Raw genomic sequence first — 19,681 nt, forward strand, 5'->3', positions numbered from 1 at the left:
GTAAAGGCTTCCTTCTTACCACACTACCATACAGGCCAGATTTGTGGAGTTCTTGTGATATTCTGAGATATGTTGTCACTGTGAAATTTTTGGCCATAAAAGACTGTAGCTCTTGCAAAGTTGCCATTGGTCTCTTGGTAGCCTCTCTGATCAGTCTCCTTCTTGCTCGGTCATCCAGTTTGGAGGGATGGCCTGATCTAGGCAGGGTCTTGGTGGTGCCATACACCTTCCACTTCTTAATAATCGTCTTGACCGTGCTCCAAGGGATATTCAAGGCCTTTGCTATTTTTTTATATCCATCCCCTGATTTGTGCCTTTCAACCACTTTGTCCCGGAGTTCTTTTGAAAAAGTCCTTTGGTGCTCATGGTTGAGTCTTTGCTTTTAAAATGCACTACCCAGCAGAGGAAATCTATAGGAACTGCTGAATTTATCCTGAAATCATGTGAATCACTACAATTTTAACTTAGGTGGCGGCCACTTAACTTGGTGTCTGATTTCAAAGGGCATTGGTTACTTCTCAGCTAAAATTTAGGATTGCTAGTACAAGGGTGGATGGACACTTATCCAAACAAGATACTTCAGTTTTTTATTTTTAATAAATTTTCTACAAATTAAGATAATATTTTTTTTCACTTCGAAGTTTTTGAGGTCGGATGTGCATATAAGTCAAATAATAAATATTTTAATGCATTTTAATTCCAGGCTATAAGGCAACAACACGGTTAAAAAACAGAAACGTTTGTTACACTCGCCATCCTCACAGCGATTTCTACATTATCTCAATTGCTATTGCAGAAATCGCATACCTGCAATGTTGCATTCTATATCAAGAGGCAGTTGGTTACCAGAGAGTTAATTGCTGCTTTCCCTATGACTCACATGTTTTCAATGTTTCTTCTTTGTTTGTGACCTCTTGATGGAAAATAACCAGCCTTTACAGCATTTATTACCTTTGAAGACATACTGTACCATTGAAAAAGTCCAATACACATTTACTATAATAAGTACACCTTTTCTACTCGATAATAAAAGAGCCACAAAGTAATTACAATACATAATACAGTATATAGGATTTCCTGGAAATATTTTATTAGATTTAATGCAGTACAGCAACATCTGCACCCCGGCCTCACAAGCCAATACAAATACAAGTTGCCATCTGCAATGTGAGGTTTTTGTGAGCTATGCTATTTTTGCAGGTTTAAATATGCACATTTATGTTTATTAAAAATGGTATGAATGTCATTTCATTGTACTGGTATTGCTTTAAAGCTCAAGCATACAGTTGGAGTAGCGTGAATACAGTACAACTGTGGTTTTTACAAGTTTGTTTAATCAAAACACCCTTACAATATATAAAACTGGGTCTTGTCATTCCACATAAAGAATTTGAAGTTAATATTAAGGAATTAAATATTTGATTAGTGTCTTTACCCATGTTATAGTGGATTTAGTCCTTATGGTATATAAGTAGCCGAACTGTGTGTCTACTTGTCTTTTGACTGGTTTCACTGCCCTTGATCAGAGTTAATATTAGACTAGCTTGACTAAGGTCTGGTTAAGTAGCTAATTTGAGTCATTGAAATCTGTGTAATATTTAGGAAGAACTATACAGTATATTTATTTGTTTTTAAATTGTCTTTATTTCAGAACCTACACAGTGATCCACATTTAATAGTGGCTGGGCTAAGCAGATTTGATGTTTGTCAAGGATCTGTGGGTAAGATCAGTCTTCTATTATTATTTATTTATTTATTTGGCAGACACCCTTATCCAGGGCAATTTACAGTTGTTACAAATTATCACAATACAAAGTATCATATTACAGATAAGAGCAGTTATAAAAGTACAATAAAATCAGTAGAAAATAAGATCAAATTCAAATAAAAGCAAAATAAAGAATACAGTAAATAATTTAATTTAAAAGCAAATTTGACTAAGAGCAGTTAAACTTATAGTAGAAATAATTGCTTTATAAGAGTAAATTCCATAAGTATAATAAATGGATAAGAATGATTTCAAATAAAAGCAATTACAAAAACCATGAATACAGATACCTTTTAGAGTAGAATCTTATGTTTAATTGGCTGTACTGAACATTACAATGAACCTGATCAGGAAAAATAGTAACAAAAACATTTTAAAAACACGTCTTGTAAGGATTACTTAATAATAAAATGTATTTAAAGGTTATTTTGAAAACTGACTGACAAGCTTTTGTCAATTTTGAAAATAAAACTTGCGGGCAATAACTTAATTGTAAAGATATACGAGATATTTAAGTTTTGATTGTGCAAAAAGGGTTGGGACCCAACAGCATAATCTGAGACAAACCACATCATTGATGCAAAATATTTTTTTAATCTACTCTTTAACTATCCCAGCTGTACTTAAGCAATAGGGCACAAGAAGAAGGCTTTCTCATAGATGACAGTAAAGCACTCTTGATTTCCTTTTTTTTTTTCTTTTGCTGAGACTGTTAATCTCGGTGGGTTTTCCGTACATTAATGTTCTTAAAAAAAAAAAAAAAAAAAAAAAAAAAAACCAAACAAAGCATTTCAGACACAAAACAAACAGCCTCAGTCACAAAACCAACTCTCAGCTAAACTTAAAAGACAGCTTTTTGACAACCGTGCCCACGTTTTTTGTAACCACAGGGTGCTTTAAACACTACTTGACAGTTTTTGATTTTTATGTATGTCTTTGTGTATAACAATTATTTATTGAAACATTTATATAACAAGTGAACTATTAAATAAGTGTTCATTGTAATAACGTATTAAAACATGGAATATTAATAATGGTTATTATTATTATTATTATTATTATATTATTATTATTATTATTATTATTATTATTATTTCCTTTTAGGTAACTGCTGGTTCCTGGCAGCCTTGGGTTCGTTAACATTTCAACCAGACATGCTGTACCAGATTATCCCCCAAGACCAAGGATTTACACAGAAATATGCAGGGATTTTCCATTTTGTGGTATGATACACCCAAATATGTGTTGTCAGCTATATTGGTTCACAAAACAATAAAAATGCCACTGGGCTATCTTTATAATACCCTAGAACAGTGTTGTCCAATATGAATCACTGACACACATGTGCGGCTACGGCGATACTGTTTTAGCCACATACAGTTTCTTTTGCAGAGTACATGTCACCGAGAGTTGAGGTGTTCAAGGGGGAACCTCAAAATTTTCCACATTTTATTGTGTTACAACATGGAATCAAAATGGATTTAATTAGGAGTTTTTGCCACTGATCAACACAAAAAAGTCCATAATGTCAATGTGAAAAATAGAATCTACAAATTGTTCAATCGAGAGAATACAGGTAAATAAATGTAGTTCAACTCTGTACATAGCATGTTATAACTAACACAGACATGGTGTTCAAACAGGGACACACAAGTTAGTGGTAAAATGAACAAATAACACGATAATGTGTTTGTTTAACACAAGTCTGTGTTTGTGGTAAAATCAGCAAACAGCAACAGAATGTTTTTTTTAACACAAGTCTATGTTTACATGTATATATTTAGCAAACATCTACCACCATTCAGTGTGACACTTTGCAGTCTTTCTCTTTCACCAAAGTTTGTAATTCTAGCATGAATTTGTCAGACACAGCACATCTTCTAGGTTTGTGTCCAGCAGTTGCAAGCGGTATTTTGACTTCATCAGAGGGATTGCTGAGAATGTTGATTCACACAAGTTGAGCCTAACATGGAGTACAGCCTTTTCGCAAAAGAAAGCAAGGTCAGCTGATAATGAGCAGCTTCAAGGTGCTGAAGTCCATCTTTTCACCCGTATTAAAGAGGATTTTTACAGACACACCTTGAGCAAGACGAGGCAAGCAATACAAGTCATTTATGTGCCAATGCACCTTCATATGCCGTTTTAGCAGATAACCAATAAGCAATAACCAAGGAAGTAAAGAACACAACTATCCAAAAACACTCGCACACATTGTTTTTGTCTTACCATTTTACCATCAAACGCACAAAGTGTCAAAGTACACATGCACATATTAGTGTTGCGATCCCATGCCTGACGACGGTGTCTATTACTCATTTTTTATTTACTAATCAAAAATGCAATTCACTGCATCTGGAGTCCCAGTTCACCACATGTAGTCAGTGGCTAATGTATTGGACAGCAGTGCCGTAGAAGAACCATTAGAAGACATTGACAGCAACCCATTTGGATTGGCACAAATACTGCACTGTGGTCTTGATGCAGCAGCTAACATTGGTACTACTGATAATGTTCCACAGTTCCTCAGCACTGGAATGGATTGTCACAATGCATTGGCATGTCACAATATGAAAATAATACCACTGTAGGACAGCATGCCACTGTAGTGGCACTGTGGTGCCATTACAGATCATTTTGTAAGGGTCCTCACATTTGTTATATTGGGTTAAAGGCAGTATGTGATGCATTTCTATGTGGAGGTCAAATTCCACCTTATTGGCTTAACCCAGAATGGTAGCAAATTACCTTGCATTGTCATTGATTTTTGCCAGAAACATTAGCATCATTTTGAGCACAGTTGATGCCCACAGATTTCCCATGGATTTTCATACTTGATTGTCCATTTAAGTAGCAGGCTGGAGTCTGAGCTGAGCTATCTCTACTGTCATAAGGTATACCGCCTTGTAATGCCTGAGGAAGGATGTTGGCATTCAATGCCAAGGTCGTCACATATACCGGTACTATGGATTACTGAATGTTTTTGTTTTTTCAGTTTTGGCGGTTTGGAAAGTGGGTGGATGTAGTGATAGATGACAAACTGCCAACTTTAGATGGGAAATACTTGTTTGTTTACCCAAGAAGCAAAAGTGAATTCTGGCCATCCTTGCTGGAAAAAGCGTATGCCAAGTAAGTACATTTCTCTCATTTGTACCCAATTTATCTAGTCTTTGTTTTATGTTAAAACGTACTACTGTAAATTTACACAGTTGCAGTTTAGTATTATTTCCAATGTTTGTACTTTAAAAAATATTCCGAACAGTATTTAAACTGTGCTTGAAGTTTAATGTTACTGTCCTCCTAAAATGCTGGCACTAATGCAACAACTTGGATTTAAAAAAAAAAAACCTTTCCGAATACATGGAAAGATATATCTTCAACTGAGGCTAGAGCATAATAGCTAACACATGATTAATTACAATTACAATTACAATTTTGCAAATAACAAATACTTCATTAAACATATTAATTCATTGCACAGGTCTTTTATATTAGTAATAAAATAGGGTATTAGATACATCATATTGTTGTATATAAAAAACAAAACAAGTACTTCCTTTGTCTCCTAATTGCACATCTAACTTTTTGTAGCCTTTGTGTAGCCTACTCGAATAAAAGAGAAGTGAAGTGTAAACTGGGGGATTCACTTATTTTGTGCTAAATAAACCTGTTTCCATTCAGATGTATGCATACTAAGGCACCACCTTAGTTTGCATTTTCTCAAAATGTCAGCATTTTAAAAATCTGCTTTTAGATATGTCTTGTGATTGAGAGGTGATTGTGTACGAAAAAGAAAGTATTATTTTTCAATATTATGCTTGTGGCTGCTTATTGAATCTGCATCCTCAAAAATGCACAAACAAAAGAACATTCTGCAATTGTTTGGTCGTTAAGTTTTAGTAGGTCATTTTAACTATGATAAAGTGAAGAAAATACAGAAATTCTGAATTTATTTATGAAACATAGGTGGAAATGTTACTGTGTATTACCTTTCAGTTCAGGGAGGTGGGCGTCGGTGTAATAGCCACTAGAGGCCGCTACAGGGTGCAAAACTCTTTCTACACCAAAAGGCAAACCTGCTTTTATATCTCTTTGTCTTCTCAACACTCATTTCCCGTTGACAGTTTCTCACTGGGCACCGCACCTTCCTTCTCAGCAGCCCTTCATTCTGCAAAGTTTCTATAATTTCTCTGTCTTCTTTATCCAAGAATCTGAAAACTTCTTCAACAGAGCTAATTGAACTCAACGTCATGTTACTACTTAATTCCCCTTACCTCATTTACAATTGCTAAGAACACCATTTATTTGTCCACGCACAACTTCAGTCCAAGCCACATCATGCTACTTACACCTATCCCCTAAACTAAACCCCTAAACCTAACCTATAACCCTAAACCTAAACCCAACCTCTACCCTGACCCCTAAACCTAGCCTCTAGCAGCCTCTAGTGGCTACTGCATCCGACGCTCACTGCCCTGAACTGAAAGGTAATATGCAGTAACATTTACACCTATATTTCATAAATAATTTCATAATTTCTGCATTTTCCTCACTTTATTATTTTTTTAAATGACCTATTAAAGCTTAATGACAGAAAATGGCAGAATTTTCTATTTTTGAGTGGTACCATAACCCATACAAGTTTTCCAAACACTTTGGAAAGTGATATTTGATGTATCGCCTGATGAAAAAAATACATGGCCTAGTAAACAACGCACACAACTCATGCAACATATATTTGTCATAAAAATATGTCTTCTTAAAAGCTAATGCAACACAGACAATAAATTGCGTGTGCAAATTAAAAGCGGATTTACAACTTATTTTACAGTCACATGGTTTAAGTATTGTCTGTGTGTATACCTGTACCAGTACTACTAGTACTGAATTACATTGTGCGTGTGATCTCAAATAACATAACAAGGAAAATGAAAAATAACACCCCAACGAAAAGCATATAATTGAAAAGGATTAGATTACATTGGTTGAACTAAAACAAGGACAGGAAGACTGAATTTAAAGACTGAGGCACAAGGAAAAAAAAACACATAAAAGAAACACATAAAATGGCTGTTCTTGCAAGACAGAGAAGAACCCAAAATACACAAAAAGAGTCTGAAATCCAACATAAACACACCTTGGAAATAAATGATACACTACATTTTTTCTTTGAAAAAAGAAAATACAGTTCTTTGCACGGTTGAGCACACACATCAACTGAAGTATTACGGACTAACTGAAGGTCAAGTTACCCAATATCAATTCAAAAAAACTTTTTTTTTAAGTATATTTTAATAAATTATATTTTAGAAAAGTCGTTAGGAAATCCCCTTTTCAAAGTGAAAGTCTCTGGAACGTTCCACCTGCCTTGCACAACACAAACTGAGGCTTGGCTCCACTGTGTTATATCACGTTTCCATGAACCACATAACCCGAGCATGTGTTTGAGTTGCCCAACCCCCCCACCCTCCCCCCATCGAGTTGGCTCCCAATTGGCTCTAAAATTACTTGTAAAAAATGGCCATACTTAATACAAATACTCGTTTGTACAGTATTCACACTCAAGCAAGCCCCTACTATGTATCTATTTTCTCTGACAGGTTGTGTGGCTCCTATTCTAACATGAATTCTGGCTTAGTCGCTGAAGCTTTAATGGACTTCACCGGAGGGGTCAATATCACGTTCAGTCTAAAGGAGCCAGTGGCAGATCTTTGGCAGATAATGAAAAGAGCTGAAAGCCTGAAGTCCTTAATGGCATGTGGAACACCTCAAGGGGTAAATAATAGCCACACCTTTTCGGCTCAGATATAGTTAACTATAACTTTTTTTTTAATTCAGAGAAAATCAGAAAATGTAACATTGCACGTGAGGACAAAATGTAATATCTATAAACAAGTACCAGATTAGAGTTACAAGGAGTCATTTACAGGAACGCATACTTGTTTGCATCAGGGATGACTTCCAATCATGTGCATGCATGAGTAAATGTGTGTTCAATTTATGGCTCCATACAAATCATATAACCCATATATGACTATAAAAAGGAGGAATGAATTTACCACTTTTGTTTGTGTTTAGAAAACACCACAAAACACAATGCTGCCAAATGGAATAGTGGAAGGGCATGCCTATACAGTGACTGGTGTGGCTAAGGTACTGTACATCTTTCCAGATACTTTTCATACTCACAGTTAGAAACTTATGTATTGTCCCATTACACCCTTTCCTAAGCTTTCTTTTTTAATCCTAAAGTTTTCTGTCCTGGAGACGATACTAATGGCAATAATTCACATTCAGCATAATATGGCTATAATTTTATCAGGGTCTTCTGTATGTGGTAACTAAAAAAAACAACATTTAGAATGTCCTATTATGTTCACTCAATGAAGCAATTCCACACAACAGCTTACAACATAAGTGCCCAATATTTATTTTACAAAAGGCTTTTCAAAACTGTCGCGTGATAACACTATGTGACATAATTTTTGTTCCTGGGTAGTAAGTGTTATTTCCTGATTGCTTATGCCTCAAAAGTATAGAAAATGGCTATTATTCCCTACAAACTTTGCTTTTGTGACCAGGACAGTGATATTTTGAAATTTACCTATTTCCAATGAGAAAATGTGTGTTCTTCGTTCACATAAAGTCAGAAAAAAACAACATATGAATCCAAATTAACATGTATTTATACTAGAGTAATACAAAAATGACTACAAAAGATTTAGAAGTGAGTAGCTTTTCGGGATTTACGATTATACTGTAAATCACTTTCACGAATCAGCCCCCAAATGTAGTCTCCCATCATGTTCTCGTTATACTGTCCTTGGTAGCGGCGTTCAAAGTCCAGTATATCCTGATGGAAGCACTTGCCTTGCTCCTCCGAGTATGCTCCCATGTTCTCCTTGAATTTATCAAGATGAGCATCAAGGATATGGACTTTGAGGGACATCCTACAGCCCATTGTGCCGTAGTTCTTCACCAGAGTCTCAACCAGCTCCACATAGTTTTCGGCCTTGTGATTGCCCAGGAAGCCCCGAACCACTGCGACAAAGCTGTTCCAAGCCGCTTTCTCCTTACTAGTGAGCTTCTTGGGGAATTCATTGCACTCCAGGATCTTCTTTATCTGTGGTCCGACGAAGACACCGGCTTTGACCTTTGCCTCAGACAGCTTAGGGAAGAAGTCTTGAAGGTACTTGAAGGCTGCCGACTCCTTATCTAGAGCTCTGACAAATTGTTTCATAAGGCCCAATTTGATGTGCAGTGGTGGCATCAGCACCTTCCGGGGGTCCACCAGTGGCTCCCACTTGACGTTGTTCCTCCCCACAGAGAACTCGGTCCACTGTGGCCAGTCCCGCCTGTGGTAGTGCGCCTTGGTGTCCCTGCTGTCCCAAAGGCAAAGATAGCAGGGAAACTTGGTAAAACCGCCTTGGAGACCCATCAGGAATGCCACCATTGCAGCCTCTTGATGCCATCTCAGAAAAATGCAGATATGTATTCACTTAGGCAGCTGGAACTAAACTGAACTGGTGGGCTTAAGGCCCCTGTATTTATACTACTATTTATATTACTGGAAAGTTCTAGAAGTTACTCCAAGTTTACTCAGCACTGAATCTATCTGGAATGTTCTGGAAAATAGGTAAATTTCAAAATATCACTGTCCTGGTCACAAAAGCAAAGTTTGTGGGGAATAATAGCCATTTTCTATACTTTTGAGGCATAAGCAATTAGGAAATAACACTTACTACCCAGGAACCAAAAAAAAAAATAATAATTGATACACGGTGTAATATAAAAGCTCTGTCAAAAAGCAAAGTTTCATCTTGGTTTTAAATACCTAAAAGGCTGTGCTGTGGAATATACTTTTTTTTTTTTACTTAACCCATTAATTTGCTTTTTTAAAGCAATTATATTATTGTATTTTTTACAGGTGCAGTGTGATCAACAAATAGTGGAGTTGGTTCGAATGTGGAATCCATGGGGCAAAGTGGAGTGGAATGGCCAATGGAGTGATGGGTAGAATGACTTTACTGTACATAGCATGGTCTATTTCCCTTTATGAGTGCATCAGCACTTTCGAAACTTCAGTTTCACAAACACAATACAAAAATTCCATAAATCTTTGCCTGCCGTTCACTACTGTACATGTTTGCACTGTATGTTTCTATTGAGGACATTAGAAAAAACATGGATTTTTTTGGTTTAAATAAACAACAATGAGATGTAGGTTGGGGAAGAGAAGTTAAACTCAAAGCATGGCACAGACTGCAAAGAGAGAAAGGTCATCAGACTTCTGGTGATTGTTCAAGGATTTTCCATTTTCTCAGAAATACTGAGTTTACTGCCTGAAATTTTAGATAGCTTTACATTTAGTTACATAGGTTCTTCATTTGTTGTTTTCTGACAGCTCTCCAGAGTGGAATTACGTGGATCCAGCTATCAGACATGCGCTATGCAATAACCGAGAAGATGGAGAATTTTGGTATAAAATAATTTCATTTGTTAGGCTAATTTAAATAAACTTTTATGTTATCCTTTTATTGTTGATGTCTGTAATAACAATAATGTTTTATAGCTTCTAAGAGCAAACATTGAACAAATTATATAGCCTTGTAGCTTTATAGTATTGTAAAATGTAACTGTTTGGTAATGTTTCTGGTTATTTTGCAGTGTGAACAGTTTATGTACAGTCACATAAAAAACAACATTAACAAACATTATTGAAATGTCCATAGCAACTAAACACGTGACATGACATTGCATAAACAACCATGCTCTTTAGCAGATATATTGAAAGTGCATAAGGAACAATCCGCATTAATCGATTAATATTCCCAGCCTTAAACAACAACTTGTTTGGGAGAGACATTACTACAGTACCTGGGTTCAACACCTTTGGCTTTAAATTTGAAATGATAGGTTAGCACATACGAAATTGACAAACAATAAATTAAATAAAACTATCATTCTAATAGAATTAGAGTAGGTTCTGATTCTGAGAGCAAACAGTTGGCCATTTGGGGACTTGCATGACATGTTTGCTAGGATAAATAGGTACAGTATGACTCAGTATGGCACATTATAAATAGCTTCGCCCTTTGCTTGCATGTGATCATGAGAAATATAATGCAAAAAGTACTGGAAGTATTTTATTAAAAATTAATACAAGGAATAGAAGTTCCGATAAATTTCAACAATTTGCTTAAAAAAGCTGAATAAACTCTTTATTAGCTGATTTTAGTTTGGAGTCATTTTTCAAATTGAACATGACATGCATTGATTTTGGCCCGTCTTGACAAATCATATGTCATTTTACAGGATGACGATGAAGGACTTCAAAGCAAACTACGCAGATCTGAATATTTGCAATACATCTCCTGATTTTCTAAATTCAGGGACTACTTGCATGTGGGCCAAATCTGTTCACAGTGGCAGGTGGGTGAAAGGAACCACAGCCGGTGGCTGCTTCAACAACAGAGGTAAGAGTTTCAGGAAGTGTTTTTAGGTAGTGTGGTATTATTTTGAATACATGAAAATTGAAACCGGGTTCTGTATCTCCATATTAAGAGTTTGATTCTCAGAGTTTTTTTCTCCTTGTCTGTAATTTATTTGTTTTTCATAGTTTTTTCTCGCTATTCTTTTCCTCTTTGTGATGTTAGCAACCACTCTATGATGCATACAGCAATTACTCAAATGTTGTGTTGTTTCTTTAACTTTTTGGTATAAAGTGCACAGAGCAGACAATATAGTATACCAGCAAATCGTACTTAGTATATATTGTGTCGTAATGTGACTGGAGGTCAAGGCTGGCAGCGGCAGAAATAGCAACCCCAGGCAGCAGTTAAATGCTTCTGCACACTTTTATTATTTACAAACAAACAAAACACAAGAACAAAGACACTGCACACAGAACTCTTCAAATATCTTTGAAAATGGCATGGATGATTCGAGATCGGTAACGGTAACTTTTCTCGGCAGTCAGTCATGTTTTTTGTTGACCTTTTTTTTTTATAAACGTAGTCGTCTCCAATTTTTTACCCCAGTTTTCTCCCCAATTTAATGTGCCCAATTGTAATCTGTATCCTCGGCCCACCGCTCGCAACACCATCCCTGACTCAGGGAACAGAGGCTAAAGTATGCGTCCACCTCTGACTCAGGGAACAGAGGCTGGAGTATGCGTCCACCTCTGACTCAGGGAACAGAGGCTAAAGTATGCGTCCACCTCTGACTCAGGGAACAGAGGCTGGAGTATGCGTCCTCCGAAACGTGCTCCTGCCAATCCGTCATTTTTCGCTCCACTGCAGAACCACAGATGCCCACAGATCGGCCACAGGGGTCACTGATGCATGGTGACCTGCCGACCTAAGCCCTCCCTACCCGGGCAGCGCTCGGCCAATTGTGCGCCACCCCCTGGGAGCTTCCGTTCACGGTCGGCTGTGACATAGTCTGGACTTGAACCTGCGATCCCCATGCTATAGGGCCCATCCGTGTGGAGCGCGTTTGCTGGATGCGCCACTCGGGAGCCCTTTGTTGACCATTTTAATACAAGCATCACTACTGCACTCAAATTTAAGACACAGGATATTTGAGAAGCAAAAGTAGTTCAAAGTGCACCTTAAATTTGAAAGAATACAGAACATTCATCTATAGCTGTGCATGGGCAGCCACAAACACACATTTCTTAGTGTGCAGATCCTCTGCTGTGCACGCATCCTCCCCCTTGTGCGCAGCACACATGGCCATTCCAAGGCCACCACCTTTTAAACACAACCATTTATCACACAATTGTTGCTGGTGGTTTGGAGGACGGGTCAGTCCACATTCATCCAGGAAGGCACTGAAAACTTGCGACAAGGGGACCAGGGCGACGTGGGAGTGGGGCTTCTCCTTTCGGTTCTGGAGATGGCAGGGCTTCTGAACTGGCTCTGCACACAGCAGCACCTCCCATCTCTGTGGCTTTGGGTATGGGCAATCTTGCCATCCATATACAAACTCTTCACATAATCCAGTGGTGGGTCAGGTCCCCACAGTACTCACACCAGGGTGCTCTGTGGAGAAGTGCTTCAGTTTGCTGGTGCTTCTCTTTCTTTAACAGCAGCAACTGGTTCCAGCAGCGACAACTCTTCCTCCTGTGGTGGCAGCTATAGCCCTGGCGCTGGCAAAATTGATTCTGGCACAGACAACTCTGATTCCAGTGCAGACAAATTTGGTGCAGGCAGAAACAACTCTTGTTTGGTTTCTGCAAGAAGTTCTCTGCTGGTAGACCAAGCCCTCCCTGTCCTCCAAAACCTTTGTTAGCCCATGAAGGCACAGTTGCCTTAGCTCAGTTTGCTCATGGCATGGCAGACTATTTTATTGTATTATTATTAATATTTTTTTCAGTTGCTGGCTGGGTGTGGCAAAGTGGCTGGTGATTGTGAACAGGTGTAGAGGTGATGCAGTGCAGGAGTAATCACAGACAATTGTAATCCGGTTTGGAAAGTGCGTTTATTAATTGTAATCCAGGTCTGGTGACCAAGCAATAGACCCCAGCAATACACAACTATGTGTAAAGAACGGAGGAGACAAAACAGGTTACAGTCCAAACAATAAACACTAGTTATGCACCCCACAATATACTGGACACGATCACCAGTCCTGGGTGCTAGCAGTCATGCTCGTGGTGGGTGATAAACAGGTTATTTGGTGACTGTAGTGCAGTGCTGAGCCGGCTTGTGCTGGCCCAAGGCGAGAGCTCCAGATACTTGTTAGCTATCTGGTGGTTTACAAACACACAGTTACTAACAGACAAAACAAACAAACAAAACAGTCACGAATATTCTTTTATTTAGTTCTCCTTTATTTTAAGCAGTCGTTACTGCGGCTCTTACAGACCTTCCAGGTTATGGTCAAAACCCAAGCGAAGGAAAAGATTAACGATTCTCCGGCCCCTTTATGCTATCACACATGACCACTTGGTAAATGATTGCAGCTGCCTTTATTGCATGCAGCTGCTACCTCGTTTACCTACCAGGTCAGTATGTTTCTGCAACGGAATCTCGCCTTCTTCCAGGCTGACCGACTTCCCGACCCTGGAAATGAACTGTCAGACCAGCCCATCCAAAGACTTTCCCTTTCGCTACTTCGTGCCCTCACAGGTCGGGAGAGAGATTTCCAGCCAGAACTCATTATATTTCCGTCACACTGGGTCAGTAGGGGGCGCTATCCCACGCCACCACCATATGTGGTAATGTAACCGGTGGCCAGTGGCAGAAATAGCAACCCTAGATATAGTAACTGCAGTTAAGTGCTTCTGCACACTTTTATTATTTACCAACAAAACAGACAGAAACAAAATAGCAATTTGAAGAAAAACACTACACACAGAACTCTTCAAATAAACAAAACAACACCCAAGCACAGCTATCACGGTACCTTTCTCACACTGTATTCTCTCTTACACTCCTTCTCAGCTCCACACTCAACTACACAACCCACACCAAGCATTCATCCTTTGTTCTTTTATAGGGTGTGACCACGGGTAATTGACAGTCAATCATTTAATTACCACCTGGACACATTCCACACTTCAATAAAACAATCACACATTTCAATTAAACAATTCAACAGTTACATTCACCTGTAGCTGTGCATGGGCAGCCACAAAGTACACATTTCTTAGTGTGCAGGGGCTCTGCCCTTCCCACATATTTCCCCTACTCTGCCACAATTGCCATAATTAAAACTGTGTTTATATATACAGTAATCCGTCGCATATCCGACAGCGGTGGGACCAGAGTAAGGGTGGATATGTAAAAAGTTGGATAAATGAATCCTGTTTTAAATACCATTATACACAGCTGTAACAATTACTATATTCACACAATTACTGTTTTGAGATTCAGCTTTTATTAGGGAGCTCCCCTAAAACCCTTGTTCGAAAAAGAAAAGGGTATTAATTATGTGATAGGGTAGCCGTCTGCAGTATTGGTACGTGCATTCACTGCTGAGTGACAGGCAGGAGACCAAGGCAGAGGTTGAAGTTGAAACGCCTCTGCAGGTGAACAGGATTTATTTACATATCAACACACTCAACACCTCACGTGACACTACCAGCGATGGTATCGCATGGAACACATACAACACAGTGTATGGAAACTTTGGTGGGATATACAATCTCTAAACTAATTTTCTCTGTTCAATAATAAACTAATTTTGCTGAAGAGCTTGATCATGGCGAATAAACAGTTAGGGTGGATATGTGACAGGTGGATACACAACGGATTACTGTACTGTATTATCACTAAATAAATTAAGCATAAACTGTACACTTGTTATAGTCAGGCAATCCCAATATAAAATGTTTGGTTTTAGTTGTTATTTTTCTTTAACATAAATAAAGGCATGACTGTAACATCACCTGTTGCTGACAACAGGCTACATGACTTGTGATACACATCTAAACTGCACTCAGGTAAACCTGTGCCCCTTGTATATGACATACATCCGGTGTATTACACACCTCAATGCTTATACAATTTGTAAAAGGGTGTATGTAATATTCTGAAAATTACTTTACCTGATTTCCTTTTTGTCACCTAGTGTTCATTGCTGAGATAGTGTATATAATTGATCAATAACAATCACGATCAATGATATGGGTTGGTAATTGGTATGGCTATTGAACAGTACTACTTATATCATTTAGATTATAGTTCTGGGGGTAGCACACTCATATTATACTGTGTGTGTGGCATTCACCTGACATGGTAGTGTCTACTGTGCCTTTTAGAAACATTTTGGATGAATCCCCAGTACCGGGTGACACTGACTGATTCTTCTACACAGGAAGGCCTAACAACCTGCAATGTTGTGGTGTCTCTCATCCAGGAACCCACAAACAGATTCAGACACCAATCTGTAAATAAATATATAGGGTTTGCAATATACAAGGTAGGCCAGTAGTTTCTTATTAAAAGTGATGTTGTAGATAGTGTATGTCTACTTATTTTTAGTTTTGCTGGGAATTGTACTGTACATTACATTGTAAATGTTTTGTGTGGATTAGTACACTAGGGCTAGTTTTCAAACAGGATATTTCAAATAGGAAAGGAAGAACAATATTCAAAGACATTCCAGCCGTCTGTGCTATAATATTACTGTATGAAAACAGTAATTATTTAGATGGGAATAGTTGTACAAAGTAGATACAAAACAGTAGCAAAAAACTAAAACATGAAGATATTTGATGTATTTTTACATTATATATTTATTTAATTTTATAAAGGTCACAATGAAAATATTTACTTTATTATAAATGTCAGTGCTGTCAAACCTAGTGTTCCTTAAATTAGGTAGCATTACTATTTAAAGTGCCCAAAAATAAACTTATAATTTCATTGCTTTTTTAGGTGCCTCCTTCAGTAAGTATTTAAAAGTATACCCTGTACATTTAAGTTTCTTTCCTTTAAAATTAAATGTAGAATATTTCATTTGTTTTTCTGTTCTTTTCTCCAAGTATCAGGGAATCAATGAAAGACTACCAGCTGAGTTCTTCATGACTGAACAAATCATTGTCAAAAGTAAAAGTTTTGTAAATTCGCGTTCAGTTACTGAGAACTTTATGCTGCAGTCTGGGGAGTACTTAGTTGTTCCATCCACTTACAACCAAAATGAAGTGGCCAGCTTTGTGTTAACCATCTATTCCAAGACCAAGAACTACACAGAGTACGTTTTCTACATTTTCAAGCTTTGTCTGTTCTGGCAAGTAAAAAACAAACAATAATGTGGTTCACGTAATTAACCTTTTAAATGCAGACATTTTAAAGAGCAACTCAGTAAGGGTATGAAATGTCAGTTACAATGTATTCTTCTTCTTTAAAATAACTTCCAACTCATTGTCGACAGTATTTCTGTAATCTGGTACACTAAATTGTAACCATTAACGTTCCTCCCTGCAACACCTGTCCTAGTGAATGCAACAGTAAATACCACATTTGTTCTAAATGGACAGGTTAACAGTTACATTTTGGTGTACCAGATGTGTGTAAGTTAGATGGGTGTACTTGGAGAGGGCTGTTTTGAGGACCTAGGGATGCTGTAAGTCTGAGTGTATTCTTACTAAATGAATCCTAGGTCAGCCCTGTAGTCAGAAAAATTATTCTGGATTACACTGGACGTGCTACCAGTGCCTTTTGTAGGCCTTGAATAACTAGTTGATCACGTGATTACTTCAGCCAGTGGCATCTTGCTACTAAAAAATAAAATGTATGTCTTTTATATCAAACAAAAATTAAGTACATTACAGTGCCGTGAAAAGGTATTTGCCCCCTGTCTGATTTTCTGCATTTTTGCGTATTATTGACACTGAATGTTATCAGATCTTCAACCAAAGTCTAACATTAGATAAAAGAGACCCGAATGAACAACTAACACAAACTAACTGCAACCAAATGCTTCTTGTAGTTATTGATCAGTCTTTCACAGCGTTGTGGAAGAAGTTTGGCCCACTCCTTCATGAAGAACTGCTTCAAATCAGTGACATTTGTGGGTTTTCGAGCATAAACTGCTCATTTCAGGTCCTGCCACAACATCTCAGTGGGGTTTAGGTCTGGACTTTAACTAGGCCATTCCAGAACTTTAAATTTCTTGTTCTTCAACCATTCTGATGTAGACTTGTTTGTGTGTTTTGGATCACTGTCTTGCTGCATGACCCAGCAGTGCTTCAGCTTCAGCTCATAGACGGATGACCTGACATTCTCCTGTAGAATTCTCTGATACAGAGCAGAATTCATGGTTCCTTCAATGATGGCAAGTTGTCCAGGTCCTGATGCAGCAAAGCATCCCCAAATCATGACACTACCACCACCATGCTTGACCGTTGGTATGAGGTTCTTACTGTGGAATGCAGTGTTTGGTTTTCACCAGACATAATGGGGCCCATGTTGGCCAATAAGTTCCACTTTTGACTCATTGTTCCATAGAACTCTTTAGGATCATCCAGGTGCTTTTTAGCAAACTTGAAACGAGCATTCATATTCTTCTTAGTGAGCGTGGTTTCCGCCTTGCTACTCTGCCATGAGTCCCATTGTTGCCCAGTATCTTTCTGATGGTGGAGTCATGAACACTGACCTTTGCTGAGGTGAGAGAGGCCTGCAGATCCCTGGATGTTGTTCTAGGGTTCTTTGTGACTTCCTGGACAATTTTACACCTTGCTCTTGGAGAGATTTTGGCAGGACGGCCACTCCTGGGAAGATTCACTACTGTCCCAAACTTTCTCCATTTGGACAATATGGCTCTGACTGTGGTTTGGTGGAGCCCCAGAGCCTTAGAAATGGCTTTGTAACCCTTTCCAGACTGATAGGCATCAATAGATTTTTTCTGGAGGTCTTCAGGAATTTCTTTTGATCATGGCATGATGTGCCTCTAGAACCTGTGTGCTCTCAACTTCACTCTGATGGTAAAGGCCAAGGTTAGTCAGATTTATATTGGGCAGGGCTGGCCCAAATCAGGCCTGATTGTTAACCATAGTATTCAAACAGCTGACACTAATTATCCCTTTAATTGGGTTGAGTTAACTAGGGGGCCAAGAACTTTTTCACACCTGAAGATTGCATGTTTGATTACCTTGCACACCAAACAAATGAAAGAAGCACCAAACTTTGGTGTCATTTTATCTCTCAGACTCCCACTATATACTACTACAACCCACAAAAAGATCTGACCAAATTCAATGTGAAAAATGTTGCAAAAATGCAGAAAATCAGCCAGGGGCAAATACTTTTTCACGGCACTGTATATCAAGCATAGACCAGTGTGTTATAAGCTGTGGCATATTAAAAAAAGTTTACACTTTTAGATTAGATAATAAATGTAATGTTTCTTTTTTGTTTGTTTGTTTAGAGAAATTGGCTCCAATCTAAATTTAAATATTCCAAAGGTAAGGACACTTGTTTTTCAATCATTATTTTTTTAATAAAATGTAAGCATTGTTTTCTGAATTAATATGTTATCCCTATCTGTGCAGATTAAATAGGTTAATGCTCTCGTTTGGCTTTTTAGCATATCAATTCTCCTCTTGAAGACAATGCCCATAAGAAGGTTTTTGAAAAATATTCTGATGTGGTAAGAATAACATGCTGTTAAATACTGTATTCTACAAATACAGACTGGAGTTGAGCCTTATAGTAGAAATGATTGCCTCATGGTTGACAGTGGGATAGAGAGAAAAGAATTAACACAAGAAATAAGACAGTAAGGTATTTTTGATCATGTGATCCTGTATTTGCCAATTGCATCACAATTTAAGGATCTGATAAACAACATTAGATTTACAACAGTCTACAACCCTGCACTATTCTGTTGCATTGATTACAATACTGCCTGTTATGGTATTGAATTGATTACAGTACTGCTATCATTATTTTGTAGTCTGGGGACAATTTCGTATAGAACTGTGTGCGAGGGAAAAGGGTGCTTAACATGATCATTTAAAGTATGTATTTGTTCATCAGTGTTGTTTTTGTGAAATGTTCTTTCCTTTCAACAGGACCAAGAAATTGATGCTGCCCAGTTGCAGATGTTACTTAATGAAGCAGTTCTGGGGGGTAAGACTTCAGTTTTTAAAGATATATTTAAATATATTTAAGAAGATTGTACTTTATTATAGCTGTGTGGCAGGAAACAGCGTTGCGGTGACTCAGACCAGAAGAAAGCACAACAAAAACAAAGGTACAGTGCAGTGGCGCGTGCGGCGTTTTATTAAAGAACACAAAAATAAATAAAATATTTAAACACAAATAAACACTTGCTCGCAGAGCAAAAATAAAACAATTAAACAAAATAAATCACGAACACAAAAATAACAGATATGATCCAGGTCAGGCTGGGCAATCGCCTTCACTGATCGTAGATCGTTTTTTGATTTATTTTCCTCTCTCA

At 37.9% G+C, this 19,681-nt stretch overlaps 1 protein-coding gene across 1 annotated transcript; it reads left to right on the top strand.

Annotated features, from left to right (window-relative positions):
- Window positions 1-1,651: 1,651 nt before the first annotated feature.
- Window positions 1,652-19,403, top strand: LOC121312284 (calpain-9-like; the record flags this gene model as incomplete). The annotated part of the gene is made up of 14 exons (XM_041244205.1): window positions 1,652-1,721; window positions 2,873-2,991; window positions 4,761-4,894; window positions 7,366-7,540; window positions 7,844-7,918; window positions 9,693-9,778; window positions 10,170-10,244; window positions 11,081-11,241; window positions 15,534-15,694; window positions 16,153-16,164; window positions 16,260-16,468; window positions 18,644-18,680; window positions 18,803-18,865; window positions 19,290-19,403. Coding segments are annotated over 14 exons (1,476 nt in total), but the record flags the coding sequence as incomplete, so codon positions are not given.
- Between the last annotated feature and the right edge of the window lie 278 nt (window positions 19,404-19,681).

Source organism: Polyodon spathula, unplaced genomic scaffold (genome assembly GCF_017654505.1).
Source record: "Polyodon spathula isolate WHYD16114869_AA unplaced genomic scaffold, ASM1765450v1 scaffolds_3801, whole genome shotgun sequence".
NCBI lineage: Eukaryota > Metazoa > Chordata > Actinopteri > Acipenseriformes > Polyodontidae > Polyodon > Polyodon spathula.